At 45.1% G+C, this 25,730-nt stretch overlaps 1 protein-coding gene across 1 annotated transcript in view; it reads right to left on the bottom strand.

The window, feature by feature from the left end:
* Positions 1 to 25,730, bottom strand: part of CASP10 (caspase 10) — a 33,417-nt gene extending 7,687 nt beyond the window's left edge. The window contains 7 exon segments of the mRNA XM_046018768.1: positions 51 to 543; positions 2,695 to 2,803; positions 10,825 to 10,937; positions 15,427 to 15,562; positions 21,722 to 21,815; positions 23,576 to 23,929; positions 25,548 to 25,730. Coding sequence (XP_045874724.1) covers positions 51 to 543; positions 2,695 to 2,803; positions 10,825 to 10,937; positions 15,427 to 15,562; positions 21,722 to 21,815; positions 23,576 to 23,922 — 1,292 coding nt within the window. The 5' untranslated portion in view covers positions 23,923 to 23,929; positions 25,548 to 25,730.

The following is a 25,730-nucleotide window of genomic DNA, read 5'->3' as shown; positions in this document are numbered from 1 at the left end:
CGGATGGACGGATAAAGAGGAAGGTGGACAGAACAACTCAAAACTCTCACCTTGGGACCAAGCTCTTCAGATGATTACACAGAGACTGGATATACCAGCTGCCGTTCTCCACATGCCGAAGGGCTAGGTAGCCAGGGACAGTGGCCAGGCCGAGAAGAAAATCCGCCTCATCGGGAATACTCTTCTTAAGGGAAGGGGCCACATGCTCAGGATTTACAGCATCTGCTTCAATGAATACAGGAGCTTGTATCTCTTTCCCCTGGCAGGCCTGGATGAAAAAGAGTTTGGGCTTATGAGCCAGACCAGGACATGTCTGGGCTGTGAAGTGAGACGTGATCTCCTGAATGGGAACGAGGATCTCATCCGAAGAGTAGACAGCTCCGTATTCCCCATGGCTCAGAACACAGAACACGAAGCAGTCTCCGTCTGCGTGGCCTGGATGACACTTGTACTCCTGCAGAACCTCGTCCAGACATCCTTTGGTCACGTTGTGATATACACGTACGCTGAACCCAAGCCACTCAAACACATGCTGCAAGTGCTCTGTAAAAAAAAGAGGAGAGAAAGGGGAAATGAAAAAATGGAATGAAATCGAGTGGACTGAAATAAAACGAAGGGACGAAACAATGCAATTTTATAAAATTGCACAGCAAAGAGCCTGAAGCTTGGAGTTTTTTGTTTTCATAACAGTAAAATTTTACAACTTACCACCTGCCTCTTTATAGTACCCACAGGGCTACTGCAATGGTCCTGAGAGTAAGCAGAAGCACGGGTTTCACCCTATGTCCCAGATAAGGAAGCCAAGGCCCGGGACTCTCCCACAGTCACCAACGGGTTTGTGGAGGAGCCAGGGCTCAAGCAGGTCTGCTCCAGCAGACGCACCATGCTCTCCCCCCAAACACGGAGTCCTACGTGGTCAGGGACTCTTGTCTGTCTTTCAGCAGGTTGGTGACACCCCTGCCATGGTCCAGATGTCTGTGGCCCGTGAGAAGATGCTCAACATCGCTCAGCATCAGGGAAAGACAAACTGAAACCACACTGAGATACGATCTCGCACCTGTCAATATGGCTAAAACACAAGAAAGACGTGCTGGCGAGGATGCGGAGAAAGGGGAGCCCTCCTACCCCGTTGGTGGAGATGCACACTGGGGCAGCCACTCTAGAACAGCGTGGAGGTCCCTCAAAATGTTAGAAATAGAACTACCCTGGGTCGTCTGGGGGGCTCAGTCGGTTAAGCATCTGCCTTCGGCTCAGGTCTTGATCCCAGGGTCCTGGAATCAGAGTCCCACATTGGATTCTCTGCTCAGCAGAGAGTCTGTTTCTCCCTCTACCCCTCCCCCTGCTCCTACTCTCTCTTGCACTCTCGCTCTCTCAAATAAATAAATAAATAAATAAGGACCACCCTATGATCCAGCAATTGCACTACTGGGTATTTACCCAAAGGAGACAAAAATACAGATTCAAAGAGATACATGTACCCCAATGTTCACAGCAGCATTATCAACTATAGCCAAACTATAGAGAGAATCCAAATGTCCATCAACTGAAGAATGGATAACAAAGATGTGGGGGGGGGGGGGTGTGTGTGCGCCACGCGCACATATATCCACGCAATGGAATATTACTCCGCCATCAAAAAGAATGAAATCTTGCCATTTGCAATGACATGGATGGAGCTAGAGGGTATGATGCTAAGTGAAGACAGTCAGAGAAAGAGAAATACTGTATGATCTCACTCATAGGTGGAATTTAAGCAAGAAAACAGATGAACATAAGGGAAGGGAGAAAAGAAAAAAAGGAGAGAGGGAAACAAGCCATAAGAGACTCTCAACACTAGAGAATAAACTGAGGGTTGGCGGAGGGAGGTGGGCGGGGGATGGGTAGACGGGACATGGGAGGGCACTTGTTATGATGAGCACTGGGTGGGGTTTTTTTGGTTTTGTTTTTAAAGATTTTATTCATTTATTTATTTGAGTGAGAGAAGATGAGAGGGGAGAGGGTCAGAGGGAGAAGCAGGTTCCCTGCTGAGCTGAGAGCCTGATTCGGGACTCGGTCCTGGGACCCCGAGATCACGACCTGAGCCGAAGGCAGTCGCTTTACCAACTGAGCCACTCAGGTGCCCCTGAGCACCAGGTGTTGTATGTAAGTGATGAACCACTAAATTCTACTCCAGAAACCAATACTGCACTGTATGTCAATTACCTAAAATTTAAATTACAAAAAGTTTGTGTCCCCCCAAAATTCACAGGTTCAAATCCTAACCCCCAAGGTTAGGGGAGGAGGAAGCAGGGCCTTTGGGAGGTGATGAGGTTGTGAAGGTGGAGCCCACAGGGAGACTCCAGAAAGCTCTCTCACCCCTTCTTGCCAAGGGAGGTTGCAGCACAAAGACTGCCGTCTAGGAAGCAGGCTCTCGCCGGGCATCAAAATGTCAGAGCCTTGATCTTGGACTTCCCAGCCTCCAGAACTGTTAGAAATAAATGTTCGTTGTTTATAAGCCATCTCATTTATGGTATTTCGTTAGTGCAGCCCAGGTGAACTATGGCACCAGGGACATACAAGAGGCCAGAGACATTTACAATATTTATATCATCCTTACATTTAAATGGAAGATAAGACAGAATGAAAACGTGAAAATAAAAAAGTGATTGTAAGATCCCCAACTTGCATTTGATATACTATTCCAGATGTTCTTACCAGCATCTTCATTGGTCCCTGGTCTGTCGGACATTGAGATAAACGTGTGGTTATTGACAACCACGCAGTGGCCTCTGTGTTTCCGATCCATCCTGTACATACCTGCCTCCTTGAAAGAAGAAGAGACAGAACCGCTTACCGGGGAATCCGCATTTTAAGGGTTCCATGTTTCTAACCAGCCACACCAACTATCAGTACCAAAGGCTGAGCACTCTCCAGGGTTCTGATCCTGGTCTGGAATTAATCATGTAAGTCTAAGGTAGAATGCCAGGTACTGATTAAAATTCAGACTTCATTTGATTTGACCGCAGACTGTCAACTAGCAACGTCAAATAACGGAATATGTGTTTTAACTCTGGCAAATCAAGAGCTTATGCAAAACATCTTCCCTTCCGGATCAGCCAAGTGAAGAAAGAGTAAGTAAGGATCTAACGAGATAACAAATCTGTCAGATGCTTATCGCTTGTCCGCAGGTAAGACCCTGGAGTAGTCTGACTCCTCTGAAAAGGGAGAGATCACAGTGAGAAATTGGAAATACACGCCATTATTTTCGAAGGCTATCCGGTTAACAGCCTGTGACGACAGATAAGCCAAGTGGGCTTCGATGGGGTGGGGGCTCAGCGTGGCTAACATGATCTCCTAAAAACACGGCACGTCTTTGATCCAAGCAGAAAAGAATCGGCTTCAGTCGACAGAAAAGAACATTCCACCCGGAAGTAATTCCAAGGCTCCGTGGAGCTGTGATAGTGACGGCAATGCCTCCGCGGCCAAAGGTGAACTCCCAGAGAGAGCAAGGACAGTGACGGGAACAGCCCTGAGCCCTCAGAGTCATCAGGGGATGGACCCTCGGAGAGAGAAGACCCGAAGAAACCCTCTAAAACCTCTGTTTCAGAAGGGAGAGCGCTGGCAGACGCTCCCAACATCTCCGTGGAAAGCAGGTTGCTCTGTCGCCTGGAAAGGGAAGTTCTCAGACTCTTCAAATATCTGTCCCCAAACATTTAGATTTCCTGACAGAGGATGGGCTGGGAGTCGAGATCCCATGAATGCACTCAAGTGTTTCCAGCCGGAAGTCTCGGTGGGGGACAGCATGGATACCGAGAAGCTGCTCGAACCCCAAGAAGTTCAGAAAGAGGGGAGACAAGGGAAGTGCAGAGACCCAGTCTGGGCAGGTCGAAAGTCAGTCCACAGCCCAGGGATTAATAGAGTCACATTTGGGCACTGGCTAAGCATTGCACTGTTCTGAAGTGTTCCTGCAACCTCCTTGGTTCCTCTAAATAAGAATCCGCCCAAGAGATGAGGCCAGTGACGGGTTGTCACATGACAGTACAGGAAAATGAAACTTGAAGCTTTTCTTCTCCCACACCCTGCAAGTTTTGAGTAGAATCCAGCAAGCTCTGCCCCAGTCTCTGGGGCCAGGGTTAATTATTAACTACAGTTGAGGGTCTGGCCTGGGTATACCGCTCAGGCTGCATGAATTCAGTTTCCCCGGACCATAGAACACACCAGAAGGGAGCCAACCTGTGGTTGTACAGAGCACCTGTGAATTCCTCCTCACAGGAGGAGAAGGTAATGCTCCAGGGATGTCCCAACTTCCAGACCAGAGAATTCCAAAACTGAAAGAAACTTTCACTTTTCAGAGACGGGAAGCCATCGTCTGACCTCCTGGAGCTAGACAGAGGGAGAGCTGGGTCTTCAGAGGGGGAAGCCTTGGAGTCGGACCGCTGGGTTCAGACCCCAGCTTCAGTCCTTTCTAGTTGTACGAGCTTTGAGGAAAGTACTAGACCTCTTGAGTCTCCACTTCCTCATCATTAAGCGATAATAACCATGGTACCTATCTCCAGGTGACTGAAGGATTCAATGAGGTAAGCCCTAGAAAGTTCTTAGATCAGGGCTGGCACATGACAAGTTCTCAGTAATGGTAACTCCCATAGAGACTGTATCGTGCAATCTCCTGCTTAGGCGGAAAGCAGAGATTCCTAGGAAAGCCAAGGGTTTGGACTCTGAAGTTTACATTTCCAGAAAAAATAAAATAAAACAAAATAAAGAATGGCCTCTGATTATCAGTACATATCACAGAGAGACTACACCAAAAACCTGTTCATAAGCCATTCAGCCCTGTAGCCGATTCTGGAATATCTTCCCTGAGATCATGGTTTTGGGGCGAGGATTCAAGGCACTAAACACACCAAGGACCTCTCTCCCTCTGAAAAACACAAAGCAGCATCTGGAGCCAGATGTTTCCACGGAGTCAGCATCCTGCTCTGTCATGCGGGCCTGTGGTTCTCAGCCCTAGTAGGGTTTTCCATCCCTCGTTCCAGAGGGTGAGTTCATTCTGAAGGGCGGGGGGAGAGCAACTGCCTGCATTCCCCAGATGTTATTGCGCAAGGTCTCAGACCCGAAACCACCCAGCCCCCTCCATCCTCCGCAGAAAAGCCTGGTATCGTCTGTGCCTGAATCGACTTAAGAAATGATTCCTCCGCTCATTTGTTAACTCTCTCCCAAGTCACCTCACATCTCCTGGTATATATCGGATGTTTCTATTCCCGCCATTCTGAACCAAGTTACATGAAGTGTATTAGAAACACCTGCCATTACTCCTTGAAGGCTGCTCTTGCCGGGAAACCTTTCTGTTCAGGAAAACAGGAAATGAATGAAACACAGGAAATCCACAGCTAGGGCGAAGGCCGAAAAGCCGGACTCGATGCAGAGAAGGAAGGATACCTTGTCCCCAGCCCCAGAAAAGGTCAGCAGCGGATGACAAAAAGAGAATCGATGCTCTTGCTTTCAAAGGAGAGGGTTCACAAAGACGCAGTGCCCACAATACGATGTACGGCACACGCACAAGGATATTTATTCACTGCCGTGTTTGGAACAACTAAAGACTAGAGAGAAGCCGAACGTCCAGCAGTAGAAAGTGCAGGAAAGAGCTGTGGTCCATCTGCACAGCGGAGCAGGACGGAGAAGACACTGCACACTTCTCCACCAGACACCGTGACGTGAAGGAAGTGAAGCAAGGAATAGTATTTTCATGGGCTAAGGAAAGGGAGACACGGTTGGGGTTTTTTTTTCCAGAAAAAAAAAAAAGGCAATCTGGGGGAGGGGGAAGGGGGCAGGAATGGAATGTAGGCTCCTATGAGTTTAGGCTCCTGACAGTTTTACCCTAAGTCCCATGTAACATTCTCGGTCCGGCTCAGTGGGTTAAGCCTCTGCCTTCGGCTCAGGTCATGATCTCAGGGTCCTGGGATTGAGCCCCGCATTGGTCTCTCTGCTCAGCGGGGAGCCTGCTTCCCGCCCCCCACCGCCTGCCTCTCTACCTACTCGTAATCTCTCTCTCTCTGTCAAATAAATAAATAAAATCTTTAAAAAAAAATCGATCATTAGATACAAAAAGAAACATCACTGAGGGACCTCACCGTTGGTACGAGATCTTCCCCACTCACTCCACCCCAAGCCCCTTGCCCTCAGCCTGCAACAGAAACCCCAGAGGTGCTCTGGAGAAGGGCCAATCCTGTCACTGGCCGTGTGGTGGGCAGCCCTAGGAGACTGTCTGAGGTGACCGACAAGTCACCCCCAAGTCTCTCGGGCTGCCTCCCTCCTGGAGCCCTCTGGGTTTTTGACTGCAAGAGGGGAATTTAGCTTCAAGCCAGATCGGAGAGCTGCACACCTCCCTCCCAGACTGCACAACACCAGAATCCCCCGACTCTGAGGAACAAAACTGCAAAAAAACTCAGTTTCACTTTCCAAAACACGTCCGGCCATTCTTTCCCCAAGCCACGTTTTCCTTCCTGCAAAATGCGAGAGTTTCTCTCGGCCACATCCAGGGGCTAAACAGGCTGCTTACTGGGCTTGCCCACTTGGTTGTGAAAGCCCTGAATAGCTTTTCTGGGATTCGGGGCAACACAGATGCCTCCCCGGGTTCTGCCCCAGGTTTTCTTGATTTGCCTCCTGCCTTGTGCTCATAAAATCGGCCAGAACAGGGACGAGAGACAAGCTTTAAGGTCTGCCTGGCTAATTTCTCTGACAATGTCGCCCCTTCTGCTGACACCCCCAAATCTCTGTGTCAGAGAGGAAGGAGTGACCTGTGGCCTGGCCACATTCACGCTTTTTCCCACTGTTTACAAATAATAAGGGTCCAACAAAGCCTTAAAAGGAAGCTGCTGTTAGGTCTCAACAGGGAGATGTGCCTCCCCAAGATGATCCTATGCCACACTCAAAAATAGGGATTTGGTTTTTTCATGTTCAGTTCATCGATTAGGGGATGTTATTGAAATACACTGATTTGGTTTTTAATGTTCAATTCATCGATTAGGGGATGTGATGCCCTCATTAAATGCAATGGTTGGCAGTGCTCTTTTACATAAGAAAACTGGCCAGGTGCAAATGAAACTTGGTATGATTCACCAAGTTCCGTTTTATCCAGGGGCAGGACTGCCTAGATCGTTGTTAAGACACCTTTCAACCCCCAGAGTCTAGGAAAAGGTATGTAATGTGAGGTGCCGCCTCTCCCTGCACCTCCAACACTCCCAGCTCGGCTAGCCCCCTTCATCATGCCAACGCCAGAGTCCAAGGTCAGCAAAACAGCTACATTTCAGATACCAAGGTTGAGCCACACCCTTACAAACGACTGAATCTCTAAGGCAAACAGCAAAGTCCTGCGGGTGCGTGTGTGTGTGTTTTCTACACTCACATAAGTATCTGAGCATACACAAAACTAGTTGAAAAAGTAGGTGGGAAGAAGGATTAAATTTAGTGAGCAGAATAAAAACTTCTGGGGGAGAAAGGAGGGCTCTTAGAAACGTGGAGAAAATACTGGAATTTGAAAATCATTGCTTTGCAACCAACAAGGTAAATATTGACTCACACCAGAATCCCCAATGGATACTTAATCTAGCAGAAATTCTTTTTTTTTTTCCAAGATTTTATTTATTTGACAGAGCTCACAAGAAGGCAGAAAAGGCTTTTAGGCAGGGGTGGGGCAGTAGGCTCCCCACTGAGCAGAGAGCCTGATGTGGGGCTCGATCCCAGGACCCTGAGATCATGACCCCAGCTGAAGGCAGAGGCTTAACCCACTGAGGCACCCAGGCGCCCCAATCTAGCAGAAATTCCTAATGCCGAGTGGGATATTTGTATGGTCTCAAAATGTCTCCCCACCAGTTGCTTATTAGTTGCAAGGGAAAATTAGTAGCTATAAAAAACTAACTGTACAGAGAAGAAATCAGACGTCTTGACCAAATAATCAAAATTAGCATCACAGATGGGGGGCAGATGGACAGCACTGCCTCCGGATGTGACGGGTGCATCATTTAGGTAAGATACTGAGGAGAATATATAGCTTGAAACGAATCATGGGCAAACCACACACCAAAAATGAGGGAAATTCCATTTTTTTAAAATAAAAGATGGTAGTGGAGGTGATTGTATTCTTCACAAATGTTAATGTCATAAAGAAAAATTGCAGAAATGTTTAAGATGAAGGGAGACTACAGAGACATGATAACACCATAATGATCCCAGATGAATTACATACTAGCGGGGAAAAAAGCTACAAAGGATATTACTGGATAACAGACAAAATTGGAACATGGCACCTGATGAAAGTATTGTATTAAGTAAACTTTCCTGGCATCAAGAACTATACTATAGTTTTGTACAAAAATATCCTTATTCTTAGGAAATAACGCCATAAAGTACTCAGCAGTAAAAAGCCATGACGTGGGCAAGTTACTCAAAAAGTTGAGAAAAAAATTATGTGTTTACATAAATAGATGACAGAGAAAGAGAAAGCACACAAAGGTTAAGGCACATGGGGTAAAAGTCAACAACAGGCAGGTGAATCTGTTACATAGTGTCCTCAGTCACATTCATTCATCGTTTCCATAAGATTGAAATTCTTTCCAAATTTAAAGGTTAAAAATGGTCAATGTAAAAATATGAAATCATGGAAGATGTAAAGAGGCTATCAAAGGATTTTTTAAAGAATAAAAAAGCGGGGCGCCTGGATGGCTCAGTGGGTTAGAGTCTCTGCCTTCAGCTCAGGTCATGATCTCACGGTCCTGGGATCGAGCCCCACATCAGGCTCTCTGCTCAGTGGGGAGCCTGCTTCCTCCTCTCTCTCTCTGCCTGCCTCTCTGCCTCCTTGTGATCGCTCTCTCCGTCAAATAAATAAATAAAACCTTTAAAAAAAAAAAAGAATAAAAAAGGGGTGCCTGGGTGGCTCAGTGGGTTAAGCCTCTGCCTTCGGCTCAGGTCATGATCCCAGGGTCCTGAGATGGAGCCCCGCATCAGGCTCTCTGCTCAGTGGGGAGCCTGCTTCCTCCTCTCTCTCTGCCTGCCTCTCTGCCTACTTGTGATCTCTGTCTGTCACATAAATAAATAAAATCTAAAAAAAAAAAAAAGAAAACTTCCACAAACCACCCAATTAAAAAGTTGGCGAAGGGCTTGAACACACATTTCTCCAAGAAAGATAATAGAAATGGTCACCAAGCACACATAAAGCCGCTCAACATCACTAATCATTAAGGAAATGCAAATGAAAACTACCGTGAGATGCCATCTCACACCCGTGAGGATGGCTACCGTTAAAAGAAGAAGAGAGCAACTGTTGGCAAGAAACTGGAATTCTTATGCATTACTGGCAGAAATGGAAAATAATGCTGCTGCTGTGAAAAACACTATGGCGGTTCCTCAAAAACTCAAATAGAGGGGCCCCTGGGTGGCTCCATCGCTAGCCGTCTGCCTCTGGCTCAGGTCATGATCCCGGGGTCCTGGGATCCAGCCCCACATCGGGCTCCCTGCTCGGCAGGAAGCCTGCTTCTCCCTCTCCAGCTTCCCCTGCTTGTGTTCCCTCTCTCACTGTCTCTCTCTCTCTCTCTCTGGCAATTAAACATATAAAATCTTTAAAAAAAAAAATGATATAGAGAATTACCACACGATCCAGCAATTCCACTTCTAGGTACGTACACACAAGAACTGAGAGCACGATCTCGGAGAGATATGTGCACGCCCATGTCCACGGCAGCATTATTCACAAGAGCCAAAAGATGGAAGCAGCTCACGTGTTCACCGAAGGATGAAGGGACGAACAAAACACGGCACAGACACACAATGAAATATGAGTCCGCCTTAAAAAGGAAGAAAATTCTGACCTGGATGAACTATAATGAGGACATTATAGGAAGTGAAATACGCCAGTCACAAAAAGACAAATACTGTATGAATTCACTTATACGAGGTAAACAGAGTAGCCCAATTTAGAGAGATACAAAATCGAAGACTGTTCGCCAGGGGCTGGTGGGGGGGGGGATGGGGAGTTATTGTTTAATAGAGATAGCGGTTCAATTTTGCAAGACAGAGTTCTGGATATTGGTCATACAACAACATAAATGTACTTAACAGTACTGAACTGCACATTTAAAAATAATGACGATGGTAAATTTTATGTTGTCTTTTACCACAATTAAAAACAACAAAAAAATTCGAAGGCCAAGATAATTTTCTTGAGGCTAACTGATGTTAACAAAAGAAAACTGCCCAAATCTGCTAGGAAGAAACGTAAATCCCAGGGAAGCCTGTCATATGTATCTCTCAAGGATCATGATCACGTTGTTAAGAAACAGACTGCAAATCTCGCCTTGTTTCCCCTGTACTCACCCTTCTACTGCTGGGCACTACAGGAACCCGAATCTTGTCCTCTGGAAAGGACAGACTACATAATTTGTGGAGCTCCGTGCAAGATAAAATGTGAGGCCCCTTATTCAAACATTATTAAGAATTTTAAAACCGTGACTGCTGATTATTAAAAAAGCATGGGTCGAGCAGGGATCACACAGGCTATAAGTTCAGGATGCTGGCCTTGATCGAGCGGCACAGATAAGAACAGAACCATTTCACAACAACCCGGTGGTGTCCCGGAGTCCATTCAAACCAGCTAGCAAAAGCATTGTCAGATTTTCAGAAATTCTGGCATCAAATTGATGTCATGTGAGTAACGTGAAATCAGCTGTGGTGGGAACATTTACATCAAACAGTACACATCAGGGTCTGTCTCTCTCTCTTTTTTTGGGGGGCGGGGGTGTGGAGGGTGGAGAGAAGAGTTGGTGGTTAACATTGACCAGACACCAATGAACCTACCGGTAAGGCTTCTAACAATGGTTTCACGTCATAACAGGGGAAGGTTTCTTCCTCTCCTTGGAGCAATGACTCAGGTTCCTTGTCTACCACACGTTTGGGAGGAGCCTGGGAGGCTGCAAACCGAACCACAAATAGTAAGACAAAATTCAACACCTGACTAGGAGCAATCCAAGATAACCAAGCAGCAACAGAAATCATTTTATAGGAACCTGAAGATTTATGGTGCCATTTGTTTAAAAAGGCCGACACGTACACCTAGAAAAAAAAAATGTGAACTTATAAATTGTTTTTATCATTACATTTGCATTCCTTTTATTATATTTTATGTCTTGTTGTATTTAGGTTTTTATTTTTTTATAATTTTATTAGTTCCTTAAAATTAATATTGGCTTTACTAAATACTACTGCAGAACTTACAGTATTTAATGTGTCAGATAACGGGCAAGCAGAGATTACAAAAGCGTTACCGCAAGAAATAAAACCAGAACTCAGACTATAGCAGAAAAGAGAAAGACAAAAAGGAAGGAAGGAAGAGAGGAATGAAGAACGAAAATGAAAAAACCATTCAAGCAAAAAACAGTCAAAAGTGGTAATTAGGGGTGCCAGGGTGGCTCAGTGGGTTAAAGCCTCTGCCTTCGGCTCAGGTCATGAGCTCAGAGTCCTGGGATCAAGCCCTGCATCGGGCTCTCTGCTCAGCAGGGAGCCTGCTTCCCCCTCTTTCTCTGCCTGCCTCTCTCCCTACTTGTGATCTCTCTCTGTCAAATAAATACATAAAACCTTTAAAAAAAAAAAAAGTAGTAATTAAATATGTTATGTACGTAAAATGTCTTTCTATGGAACCATTAATAAGAATGAGCTGTGTCTGCATTATGTACATGGGAATGTGAGATATATTACGTGGGACAAAACCAAGTCATAGAATATGATTAGCATGATTTTAGTTAAATCTATATTCATCTAGCGATCTACACACACACACACACACACACAAATTGTCTCTACATATCTACTCCAAATAGCAAACAATGATTATCTCTGGGGAATGGGCTGCAGCGAATAAACTCTGCATTGTCATCATTTGAATTTTTATTTAATTTTATTTTAATTATGATATATTATTTTTTTTTAATTTTATTTTTTTATTTGACAGATCACAAGTAGCCAGAGAGGCAGGTAGAGAGAGAGGAAGGGAAGCAGGCTCCCCTGCTGAGCAGAGAGCCGGATGCGAGTCTCCATCCCAGGACCCTGGGATCATGACCTGAGCCGAAGGCAGAGGCTTTAACCCACTGAGCCACCCAAGCGCCCCAATCTTTTCAGTTCTTTAGTCCTTCATCCTCAATGGAAAAATTAAGGCCAAGTTCTTAGGACTATACTAAAGGAAATATTACTTGATATCCAGGATATAGTAATAAACATATGTTTGATCTCTGGCCTCTTTTTCCTGGCACTGAGCTCTTAAAACTCTTGGAATCTCCGAAGTGCTAAGTGTCTCTTGCTAGTAAGACGCTAAGGAAATGATTGGGGCTCCTGGGTAGCCTCTGGAGGGGGATGAGCGGGGTGCCAGAGGAATGAACCGTGGTCAGAGAGTTGGAACTTTCAACCCCACACTCAGACCTCTGGGAAGGCAAGCAGGGCTGAGGCTGAATTAATCATAATGGCCAATGATTTAATCAATCATGCCTCTACAGGAGGCCTCCATGTAAGAACCCCTACCTGAAGGTTCTTGGAGAGCTTCCAGATCGGCGAGTATGTGGAGATGCTGGGAGGGAAAGCTAGAGCCGGCCCGGAAACTTTATGCGCCTTCTCTCACACCTGGCCCTATGCATTTCTTACATCTGGCTGTTGCTGAATCCAATCTTTTTAATAATAAACAAATAATTTAAGGGGCGCCTGTGTGGTTCAGTGGGTTAAGCCTCTGCCTTCGGTTCAGGTCATGATCTCAGGATCCTGGGATCAAGCCCCGCATCAGTGTCTCTGCTCAGAGGGCAGCCTGCTTCTCTCTCTCTCTCTCTGCCTGCCTCTCTGCCTACTTGTGATCTCTCTCTGTCAAATAAATAAAATCGTAAAAAAAAATTAATTCAGTAAGTATACAGTTTTCCTGAGTTCTGTGAGCTGTTCTAGCAAATGACTGAACCTGAGAACGGGGTCATGGGAACCCTCAGTTTGTAGCCAAATCAGACAGAAGTCATGGATGTTCTGGGGACCTACTAACCTGCGACTGGTGTCTGAAGTAGGGGGCACTGAGCCCTTAACCTAATTTAGTTAAGGTCTATGCTAACTCTGGTTAGTGTCAGAATTGGATTAAATCACAGGACGCCCAGCTGGTGTCTGCCAAGACTTAGAGAATTGGCTTGGTACGGAAAAATCCTAGCCATCTATGTCAGAAGTGTTCCAGAAGGGTTGGTGTGATGTAGCAGAGGAAAACAAATTTGTTTGTAGAAAGAAACAAAGAAAGATGAAAAGTGGAAAAAAGAATAACAAGTTTGTTTGTTTGTTTTCTTTCGACACCCAAAAGAGATCACACAACAGGCAGGTTGTAGAAAAGAAAAATCAAAATCCGAATTCTTCTGATACAAAGATCAGGTCCACTGAGGCATTTACTACATGAACACTACAGTGCCTTCTCCTGAGTTCAAGGATCCAAAACCATCTGCCCACCTGCCTTGTGTATTTTGTGGGGGATACTAACTGCACGAAAATGGCAATGTGATCAGAAAAAAAAAAAAAAACCTCTCTGCACTCAGTGTTCAGTGAGGATTCTAAATGTACTTTTACCATCAACTTCCCGTTTTTTTACTTCTCACTTGATAATTCTGGTTAGGAGAATCATTTTTATTCTTCCAACTTTTACTTAAATTATGCATTTATTCATTGCTTCAGTTATTTTTTGAGATTTTTATCAATTTAACAACAGGGTATTTTGTTCCTCAACTCATTTTGCATTTATAGACTTTTTAAAAAGATTTTATTTATTTATTTATTTGATAGAGTGCGAGAGAGAGCCCGTGCACAAGCAGGGGGAGCAGGAGAAGTGGGCTGCTCAGCAGGGAGCCCTATTTATAGAATTCTTAGAGAGGAGTTCCTTTCAGCTAGTTTCGTTTTTAAGCAAAGACATTTGCACAGCAGACTGACTCACTGAATTAAAATATGGGTGTGGTATAAAACTTCATGAATATACTCATGCAATTTTTAAAGATTTTATTTGTTTAACAGAGAGAGAGAGAACAAGCAGGGGGAGCAGCAGAGGGAGAGAGAGAAGCAGGCCCCTGGCTGAGCAGGGAGCCCAACGCGGGGCTCGATTCCAGGACCCAGAGATCATGACCTGAACCGAAGGTAGATGCTTAACTGACTGAACCACAGGCGCCCCTGTACTCATGCAGTTTTATTTGTGGCTCTTGTTTTAACAGTGGAGAAACAGGAGCTGGGGGAGCACAAATACTTAGCATATTGAGTCAGGCAACCAGGTGTGATTTCCACCTTCTGCTATCACTTTTAGCGATATTGCCTTTACAAGACAGGTTTAGAAAACAAAAACAAACAAACAAACAAAAAACAACAAGGAAATAAAATCATTCTTCTTCTCTGATAGCAATTTCTGAGACTATGAGAGTTTTTAATGACTTTCTGACAAACATATTCATAGCACCATGTTTTATTCTAGGCCAGGCAAGCATTTTATAGGAATTACTTCGTTTGATCCTCGAAACACCCATGAGGTAGGTACTGTTATTATCCCCACTTTACAGATGGGGAAAGTGAAAGGTTAAGAAGTGATCCACTAACCTGTTAATAAGCGGAGTCCTGGCAATCTGACTCCACAGACCTCATTCTTAAACCCTGTGCTATCCTGCGTTGTTCTTTTCTGTTATTTCATTCAAAATGATTTTCTAGACTCTCGCCCCCATGTAAGAATGAGAAAAAGACATTTATTTAAAACTACTTCTCTTCGCTAGAATATAAGCTCCAGGAGAGCTAGGGCTTTGCTCTATATATATTGCTAAGTCTCCAACTTCAACAACTGTGCCTAGTTCAGAGCATGCCTTTAATAAATATGTATTGAATGAACAGATGAGGGGAAAGTTCTGCCTTTCCTAAGAGAATATGTTCAGAGTGATGAGCAAACATCATAGAGGACCAATTAGTTTAAGAATTCCCACCATCTTGGTTGCCGGGGTGGCTCAGTGGGTTAAGCATCTGCCTTCGGCTCAGGTCATGATCCCGGGTCCAGGGATTGCTCAACAGCGAGTTGGCCTCTCCCTCTCCCTCTATGATCTCTCTCGCTTTCACTCCCTCAAATACGTAAATAAAATCTTAGGGGCGCCTGGGTGGCTCAGTGGATTAAGCCGCTGCCTTCAGCTTGGGTCATGATCTCAGGGTCCTGGGATCGAGCCCCGCATCGGGCTCTCTGCTCCGCGGGGAGCCTGCTTCCTCCTCTCTCTCTGCCTGACTCTCTGCCTACTTGTGATCTCTCTCTCTGTCAAATAAATAAATAAAATCTTAAAAAAAAAATAAATAAATAAATAGAATCTTAAAAAAAAAAAAAAAGAATTCCCATGGTTTTGTGCAAGCAAGCAAGCAAGCAAGCAAGCGTAAGCTAGTTACCTTTCTCTCCTTTATATTTTTCTATCTTTCTCACAAGGTTAGGTACAACTTTTCCACAGAGATCCTCCAGTAACTTCAGATTATCTTCATCTATTTGACCTTGTCTCTCCAGACATGCCAGGAAACTTAGCGAGGTCTACAAGAGAATCAACGGAGTCACATTTACTTGCCTTCTGATGATGCATTCATTCCTTAAACATTACCTGCATGGGCTCTAGTCACCAGATTTTGCAATGATGAATAAGGAATGGTGCTTGTCCCTAAGGAGTTCAATAGTATGGGGGGAAGAGGCATGACCAAGTAAATTATCTATATTAATAACAAATACCAAATATACATAACTCACTACATACCAGGCAGTCCTTGCTTGACCTCAAAACCAAGCCAGTAAGGCTAGATACTATATAACCCCTAGTTAATTTAATTTATTGAAAATAATTTAAAATATTTTAAAATATTGGAATTTAAAAATATTTAAATTCAATTAATTAACATATAATGTATTATCTGATTCAGGGTATAAATCCCCATTTTAAAGATGAGATAACTGAGGTTCGACAACTTGTGCAGTAAGTGAACCCTGGCAGTCCGATGACAACGTCTCTCTTGTGGGTCCTTGGGCTACACGGCCTCTGACTCACATCCGTAAATAATACACTTAAGATTAGGGTGGCAAGGAAACAGAGGCACGGAAGAAACAAGGGGCAAATAGTCAGTATTTTAAAAGAAAAAAAAATCTCTTAAATGCTGCTGGGAAAAAATGACAAATTGGCTAGTATTATTTTATTTTATTTTTATTTATTTTTTGGCTAGTATTATTTTAATATTGAATTACATGTGCGGTGGAAAGCACCACAATCTTTTCAAAGAATAGGGCTTCTCAGCATATGAAGCTGGTTATGAAAACATATATTACGAATGAACTCACATTAGAGCCCACAGAAAGGAGTAAGTCATCAAAAGTAAACCTCTGAACACCATCTCACTGTGTCCATGAGCCCATGAGCACCAACAGCATCCCTCTGTCTCCAGACATATGGAACCGTTGAACGACTGAAAAGGGACTGTGTTAAGGAACATTGAGAAGGAGGCTTGAGTACAAACCCTGAGTCAGAGCGAGGTCATGACTGGAACAAGGGGCTGGTATGGGCCCAGGCACACACGGACAGACACAGAGTATGTGAGGAGTTTGGCATGTGTCCCACGCGTCAAGGAGCGGCCATAGTAGATTTTAAGAACAGTAACGTGAACGCATTTGTTTTTGAGTAGAAGTCTTGAAACAGGTTGGGGGAGGAAGGGGATTAGAGAGAAAATATTGGCAGTAAGATGAAACACTCTGGCAAAGAGAGGATCTAGACCTGGTCCAAAGCCAGTGTGCTGGAAAACACAGAGGCGGCACTGGGTTTGAGAAACATTTCTGAAATAGAACTTGGTGAGTTGTGGAACTCAGTCTGAGGTGGGTGATGAAATGAAGGAAGAATCGAAAATACCACTCATTTATTCACAGTTCATCTAGGCACAAAGCAGGCTTCGCACAAGCCGTGCATGGGAGGGGATTCTTGAAGGATGACTAGGTCTTCGTTGCCAACACGGAAAAGGACGTTGCTTTGCCATGCTGGCAATGAAAAAGAAAAGGCAAAATAAACCACATGTGAATGTGAAACAAAAATCCTGGTTACAAGGAGGTTTGTGTTGCCTTCAGCAAGAGGTTCTCTGTTAGGAAGGAAGCTGATGTCATCTTGAAGTGCCCTGAATCGTGACCCAGAGTTGAGTTAGCGGAGAAAGAGTATATACGAACTATCCTTTCAAGAAGTTTGGCCGTGGAGGGAACCAGAGAGACTGAGCAGTAACACAGGATGAGGAAGGGTTCAACAGAGATTATACATTTTTTTCAAAGACTTTTATTTTTAAGTAATCTCTATACCCAATGTGGGGCTTGAACTTACAACCCCAAGATCAAGAATCACACGCTCTACCAAAAGAGCCAGCCAGGCGCCCCTGACAGATTATAATTTAAGAAATTCCGGGGCACCTGGGTGGCTCAGTGGGTTAAGCCTCTGCCTTTGGCTTAGGTCGTGATTTCAGGGTCCTGGGATCGAGTCCCACATAGAGCTCTCTGCTCCGTGGGGGGAAACCTGCTTCCCTCTCTCTCTCTACCTGCATCTCTGCCTACTTGTGATCTCTGTCAAATAAATAAATAAATAAAATCTTTAAAAAAAAAAAAAAAGAAATTCTAGAGACAAGCAGGAGAGCCAAAAAGGCAAAGAAGAGTATGTGTCCCCACGCAGCCCTAGCACTACCCATTGCTTGGCCAGGAGTCAAGCAGAAGACAGAAGGGGGTGCAGGAAGATTCCTCCAGAGCTGATCTGCTGGGCAAAAGGTTCAGAGGGAAGACACTGCACAAAGTTCTGCGGTAGCTCATGCAAATGAGCTCTTACTGAACCTTAAAACAGAAACCCTATTTTTGACAGCATCCTACCAGGAGGAAGAAAAGGGACGAAGACATGATTCTAGAAGCAATGATGGGAGTTCTTCATACTCTGAAGACTGTTTATGAGATGTCTGGTCAATGACACCTTCTACACACACACACACACACACACACACACACACACACACACACGATTGAAAAGGCCTCTGTATTTTAAGAACACCACTCCAGTGAATACTAGCGGGAAGTGCCTGAAAGCTCTTGTTTTGCTGCTTTGCTAAGCTTGTAGATTTGGGTGTGGTTTCCTTTACATCCAACGTTCATTTGATTACTACCCGGAGAACAGATTTCCAGCACGTTCTGGAACGGGTGAAGGCAGCCAGACGCCTATGAGCTTGTAGGAAAGTTATCAAAAGGAATCCTAGAACACCCTACAAAGGTGTTTTTTTTGTTTTGTTTTGTTTTCATTTTTCTAACTCGAGAGAGACCGTGTGAATTTAGAACCCTTCCTTTTTGACTGAGGTAAGTTCAGGCCCTCCCCACCCAGCTGCTACGCAACTGATTTCCTGGACAAGATCTTTTGCAACGGCAGCAGCAGATAACACAGCCTCGTTAAGCCCTGGTACCGAAACTCCACGGCGCTGCTTAAGAGATTGTTCTTTCCCCACTTCAGGAACATCCAACAGAGATCAGCCTGGATTTTCTAAGGTATATAACTCAGCCACGGTTCTCACGTGAAGAAATAGATCTCCTTTGGAATAAAGCTGAGATCATCTGGAGCTCAAGCAGGGTACTTTTCCTGAATCTGACGGGCTATTCTCACAGTTCTATGCCACGGGGAAATAGTGGTTGTTCCTTTTACTGCTGTGCTGAACGAGAAAAGCAAAAATCGTTTGGCTCCGTGAGCACAGGGCTTCATTGACAAAAGCTAAGATAGCAGGGGGCAAAATGTCAGGAATGCTTCTGGCCACAAACCACAAGCTAAGGTCTAAGACCCTTGGAGAAAGTGCCGGAAGAAATACACTCCCCTCGTTTTTCCTAGTGCAAAATCATGGCTTGGTGTGGAGCACACCAGGGACTCCTGCCTCTCTCTTCATCCCCACCCCCTCGCCGCCCCCACCACCCGGCGTGGGGAGTAAGAACTTCTGTTTATGACACACGGAGAGGTTTCGCTAGAGGGAGTGGTTCCGTTTATTTTTATAAACCCAGAGACTGGGGAAATTGTGAAAGACTGCTCTATTATCAGAATAACTCAGAGAGCTTTTCAAACTATAGGAAACTAATGCTGGGACATCTGGCCTCTGAATCCAGCTGCCGGTTTACAGGAAATGCCCAAGACAGAGGAGCGGGCTGAACTGTACCAAACACAAGCCATCAGCAAAACTCAGACTGGGGGAAATTCTACCCACCAGTTGTCCTGGGCTTCTTCAACAGATCGATGTTAGGACAAAGAAAGAAAGGGGTTGGAGGGAGAAGAGTTAAACCCGAAGATTAAAAAACGCTCAAAAAAACTGGCCAAGATTAAACCTGACATCTAGGTTTGCACAAGTAAATGATAAAACCATAAAGAAACATCAGGGGGCGCCTGGGTGGCTCAGTGGGTCAAAGCCTCTGCCTTTTGCTCAGGTCATGATCCCGGGATGGGATCGAGCCCCGCATCGGGCTCTCTGCTTGTCAGGGAGCCTGCTTCCTCCTCTCTCTCTCTCTCTGCCTGCCTCTCTCCCTACTTGTGATCTCTATCTGTCAAATAAAAGAAACATTAGAATTGCTACTATAAAAGCCAGGATAGTGATTCTCCTAGAGGGTGGGAAGGGGTTGTGATTGGAATGGGGTCACTAGGTGGGGGGATTCTAGACTGACTGGCAAAATTCAAATTCTTGACTTGGGTGATGATTTCTAAAGGATGCGACTTATAATAATTCATTAATCTGTATGTTTGTTTTATGTCATTTTTAATACTAGCGTCTTCTTGGGTTTTTCTTAAAGAACAACAAGATAAAAGGAAAAGGGGAAAAGTGTAAAAACAAAAACAGAAATATACCAGACTTCTCAGGGGCTACCTAAGGGAGAAAATTAGTAGATTCTGACAAATGGCAGTAAGAATAAGAACGTTCGCCATGGATCTCCGCACATCCCGTCGAGGTGGCTTAGTTGATCCTGCTAATCTCTCCAGTCAGTCATCGTAAAAGCATATAAACAGAAAGGGTTCAGGCCATTTTCTCAGAAAGAGAAAAGGAAGACTGTATCATCCCATTCATTTATGTTTTCCATGATTTTGTAACAGATTCTACAAGGTTCTGAACCTATAATGATGAGTTAAGACTCAGTCCCCAACCCCACAGAACCCACAACCAACCTCTGGGGGAAAAAAAAAAAAAGGGGGGGCCTCAAGCAATGACTAATCAAAAGGCACAGAGGCCAAAAACCCTGAGGGCTCAGAAAAAGCAAAAAGACCTGAAAGACTGAGCAAGGTAAGTAAAATGAACCTCTTCAGGTCTACAGGTCGGACACCAGGAAACATATTTATTAATGAATTACTCACATAGTCCTCATTTGTCCTACCCCACATGAAACAGCTTCCCACTCCTCAGTGATTTTTCTACAAACCGAATTTACTTGTCAATAATATAAGGAGATCTCAGGAGAATGTGATATGGGGAGGGGGGCTATGCATGCAAGTAGGCTCGAGAGAGAGTGTGGGTGATATTCACACTCCTAAGTTGCGTGGGGGGAGGCGTTCATGGCTGTTCACTTAGTACTACATTGTCTAACTTCCGTACACGTTACTTGCTTTTCGGGGTGTTATCGGATGTCACATAACTTAAAACCTAATAAACATAGCCGTTGAATAGCACAATTATAAAGTGATGTTATAGGGGGAAATTTGAAAAGTGGCCCCTTTCCCAACTTAACTAACTTGCTTGTTACAAGTTGATATTAGAATAAAAAGAAAAACGTATAAAGTTCTGAGGCCTGGAAGAGAGAACTGTTGCTACTTTCTTACTCTTAAATGTGACCCCTCTAGCAATATGGTTAATAGACAGAAATTATGTTATTATTAAAAATACTACTATTAGTTCAAAACACCTGTATAGCCCTCTACAAAGCACATCCTCAAACATATGTCTCATTTGATTTTCACAAAAACCCTACACGGGAGATAATGCAAAGTTCCTCAAAAGAACACGCAGGGCACCTGGGTGGCTCAGTGGGTTGGGCGGCTGCCTTCGACTCAGATCATGACCCCGGGGTCCTGGGATCGAGCCCCACACTGGGCTCCCTGCTCGGCAGAGAGCCTGCTTCTCCCTCTTCCTCTGCCTGCCTCTCTGTCTACTTCAGTTCTCTATCTCTCTCTATATATATCTCTCTCTATATATAATAAATATATTAATAAAAATCTAAAAAAAAGAAGAAGAAGAACACACAGGGTCCCTATGTAGCTCATCAAAGCCCCATTCCCACTCCACCACGATCTCCCACCGCCTCATTTCCACACGTTTCTCTATGGGAAGACACAGTGGGTGCCAACAGCAGTTAACCACTTACTACATGATGACCAGGTGCCGAATTTTACCCACATCACGTTGTCTAATTCTCCCAACAGTCTCAGAAGGAAAGAGTGGGATTGTTGACAATCTGACAGGTGAGAAAACAGAGGCTCAGAAAGCTTCCATCTCTGGCCCCTCCGTTGAGGCGTTAGAACCAGGACCAGAATCCAGGCCCACCCAGCACCAAAGTCAATGTTCCCAAGTCCTGTATGACATCATCTCCAGCAAATAAAATCCCTTCCTGAAAACCCCAGCATATTCCCGACACGGATTACGACAGAGCTCACAAATACCCCACTCTCTATGACCCACTTACCATCTGCGTTTTGGGAATCGAGTCCCTCTGAAGGAAGATCATGTTCTTTAAGTTATCTGAGCTGATGCTTTCTGACAGTTCGTAGAGCAGCTTTCTAAGACATACATCCAGAGAGACAAAAAAACCTCAGACGTGCAGAGGACAGTACAGGAAATCAAGTGCTTTTTTACAAATATTCTCTTTCATGGGAGTGATCACAGCCCATGAGTAGACAATTTTGAACCCCACTGTATAGATTCAAAACTCAAACTCTGACCTTTAAGTGGCCTGTTACATCAGGTTAACACAGTAAGGGGACACTGGGGTGGTGAAGTCAGTTAAGTCTCTGACTCTTGATTTCGGCACAGGTCATGATCTCAGGGTCCTGCGTGGGACTCCGAACTGAGCGTGGAATCTGCTTAAGATTCTCTGTCTCGGGCGCCTGGGTGGCTCTGTGGATTAAGCCTCTGCCTTCAACTCGGGTCTCAGGGTCCTGAGATGGAGCCCCGCATCGGGATCTCTGCTCCGCGGAGAGCCTGCTTCCCCCCTTTCTCTGCCTGCCTCCCTGCCTACTTGTGATCTCGCTCTCTCTGTCAAATAAATAAATAAATACATAAATAGAATCTTAAAAAAAAAAAAAAAGACTCTCTGTCTCCCCTCCCTTTGCCCTCTACCCTTCCACCCACGCCCATGCACGCACATGCGCGTTCTCTCTCTCTCCCAAAAAATAAAATAAGATGGAAAATAAAAATTTTAAAAGCTAACACAATAAGCAGTAGAGGCGGGCTCAAGAATCAACTACACTCTGTTACATATCTGAAAGTTGCTAAAGAGTGGGTTTCAAAAGTTCTCAGCACGAAAAAAAAATTTGTAACTATATGTGGTGACGAATGTCGGATTTTCTATGGTGATCATTTCACAATACATACATATATGAAATCATGATGTTGTACACCTAAAATTATCATAATGTTATAGGTCAATTATAGTTCAATTACAAGTAAAAAATCTTAAATAAATAAAAGCGTGTGATCTAAGGTCTGACCCACGACAGACCTGATGCCTGTACGTCACCCCATACAGATGCAAAATACAAATAAAATACAAAAAATATATACATACAAAATATCTGTATTTCACCTCTCTGGATTTCAACCAAAAATGCATGAAAATTTAAAACAGGACATGGCATAAATGATGTCCTTCCCTACCCCAGGGACACGTCTTTTCTCATTTTCCTTATCTGGCTACAAGAACTCAGGCATTCCCTCTTCTCAGCGCCCACAGTGACTCACAGGAAGGGCTGTCTGGGAAGGAGGAGGGGAGAAGAAGAAAAAGGGAAGGCCCGCCGTGCAGAGGCCGGCTTTCTTTGGCAGTGAGAAGCCAACCAGGGAAAGCCACTTCCAGGCCCAGAGTGGGGCTTTGAAAAGCCCCACTTTGGGGGCACCGGGGTGGCTCAGTCAGTTAAGCCTCTGCCTTCGGCTCAGGTCATAATCCCAGGAGCCCCGCATCAGGCTTCCTGCCCAGCGGGAAGCTGCCCTCTGCCTCTGCCTTCTGCTCCCATGCTTGCACGCTCTCTCTCTCTGTCTGTCTGTCAAATAAATAAAATCTTTTTTTAAAAAAAGTGAAAGCCCCACTTTGAAAACCTCTCATCTCAAGAGTACCGGACCCGGAGAGATCTCGTTTAGAAGCACCGTCACCCAAGGACGGAGATAAGAAAAAGGGCATAACCCCAGCCTCCTTTCAAAGCGCAGTGGCCTGAGTGAACACTACCTAGATGGAAACCCCCCCCCACCCTCCCCATCCCCCATCCTCCCCATCCCCCACCCTCCCCATCTCCCACCCCATCGTCTTGATCACAGAGGCCCTGCTCACCTGAACAGAGAGACCCTCCCTCGGGTAGGCAGCAAACTTTCCACCTGCTCTTTGGTTCGGTTGAGGTACCGCAGCAGCGATTTCTGCTTGATGACGTAGAGGAGTTCCGCGAGGAAGAAGGAGTCTTCCTCGCTCAGCAGCTCCTCTGCCAACAAATGATCAAAAATGTCTGAGGCGGAGCTGGCCCTCTCCAGCTCCTTGTGGGAGATGCAGTCTCGGCAGAGAAACTTCAAGGCCTCCACATCTTGGCTCCCCAGCTTTGAATCAATCGTCAGGAGCTTCCCCCGGAAGTTTGATTGACCATTATCATCTGAAGAGAAGCTCGGACTGCGACCCTGAGATGCCATGGCCAGCCTGAAAGCGAGAGGGTAGGGCAGCACATGAGAGAGGAAATATACACGGAAGCCCAACTTCCCAGGCCTCCTCTGTTCCAGGCATGAGACGTTCCCCAAAGTGCTGAAAAATAAATAGTCCTACGAACTCACTTAAAAACCCAATGGCCAAAAAAATGAGCCCAACACTTGCGTGGTGACCCTTCTGGAGGTCTGGAGGGACGTGTTTTTGGAATCCGATCTACCTTCACTTCTCAAATCAAAATGGCCCTGGTGAGAGTGAGTCAAAAGGGAGGATGACAAAGCACAACGTCTCCCGGTTGGAACTCTTCATTCGTTCCCACCAAAGGACAGAAACAGCGCTTCGATTTCTGCCTTTCATTTTATAGAGCAGTCTGGGGGTTTATAATTCAGAAGTGTCCATTCATCTAAGAACAACCATCACGGGACAGGTCCGTATAGCACAAAAAGAGAAGCCACAATCCTAGACCCCAAAAGAAAGGGTGGTTTTAGATAAAAGTTGCTCAAATCAATGAAGGAAGTCACAAATCACTAAATGAGTATTTCCACCCGCTCAGTTCATAAAGTTCATATAGCATTTTCTACACTAAATTCCATTCTAATCAGAGGAGCAATGAACTGTAATATTATTCATTCTATAAGGCCTCAAGGTATATATTCTCTTTGCAAGACTTGGCTACTTAGAAACAAGAAACCACTTTCCAAAGGAAGGAGAACATAACAAAAAACAACATCAATAACAAAGAGCAGCTATTTCTAGGTGGTATAAACACAAACACTCTAAATTCTCTTTTTGTCTCCTGAGTTTTCCGGATTTTATGCAACGAGCACATTACTTTTATTGCTAGAAAAATTAAACAGAGGAGCGTCTGGCTGGCTCAGTCGGGAGAGCGTGTGACTTGATCTCAGGGTTGTGAGTCTAAGTCCCAGACTGGGTGTGCAGCTTACTTCCAGAGAGAAAGAGGGAGGCGGAGATGGAGAAAGAAAACGGAAAATGGTTGTTGTGGTGGTTTTTTGTTTGTTTGTTTGTTTTTAAGATTTCATTTATTTGAGAGAGAGAGAGTGAGAGAGGGAACACAAGCAGGGGGAGTGGGAGAGGGAGAAGCAGGCTTCCCGCTAAGCGGGGAGTGGGAAGTGGGACTCGATCTCAGGACCCCCGGATGATGACCTGAGCCGAAGGCAGTCGCTTAACGACCGACTCACCCAGGCCCCCCGGAAAAGGTATTTTCAGTGCGATCAGCCGTGGGGTCTTCCCTTCTAGGAGTAGCCTGTGATACCTGAAACCCAATGAATGGCCTCTCGGAGACGGCTTCCTGCGGTATTCTAAGTATCACACGTTCGCCCTGCAGTTTCCCCCAAATTCCGACCTACCGTCGGCTAGACTTTGTCTACCTTCAGGTGGCCAGACTTTGCATTTATGGACTAGCATATTTCCGCCCATAAATGTCCGTGTTAGAGCTTTCCTGGGGCTTTTTAAACCGTCATTTCCCCTGGCACGGCTAGTAAATCCGGGCAGCGGTCGTGCCAGCAGCCACGAGAGGTTCTGCAAATGTCTGTACTAAGGCAAGGACCGAGGCTAGAGGGCAAGACCTGCGCAGGGAAAGGTGCTGATCGCATACCTTCAGGTCCAACTCCCTCGATCCTCTGGAGGTAAAAGGTTCCGGGGGAAACTGCCTGAAAATAAAGTTTTTTAAAAATTAGAATCTTCTGCGTAATCCAAGTTCCAAGGAAGTTCTCACTTGCGCGGGAAGAGAACTCAGGACTCGCTGCTTCTGCAAGCGAAGACTGGACGGGCTCGTTCG

The sequence above is a fragment of the Meles meles genome, chromosome 9, assembly GCF_922984935.1.
Source record: "Meles meles chromosome 9, mMelMel3.1 paternal haplotype, whole genome shotgun sequence".
NCBI classification, from domain to species: Eukaryota; Metazoa; Chordata; class Mammalia; order Carnivora; family Mustelidae; genus Meles; species Meles meles.
This window is presented reverse-complemented; position numbering and strand designations above follow the sequence as displayed.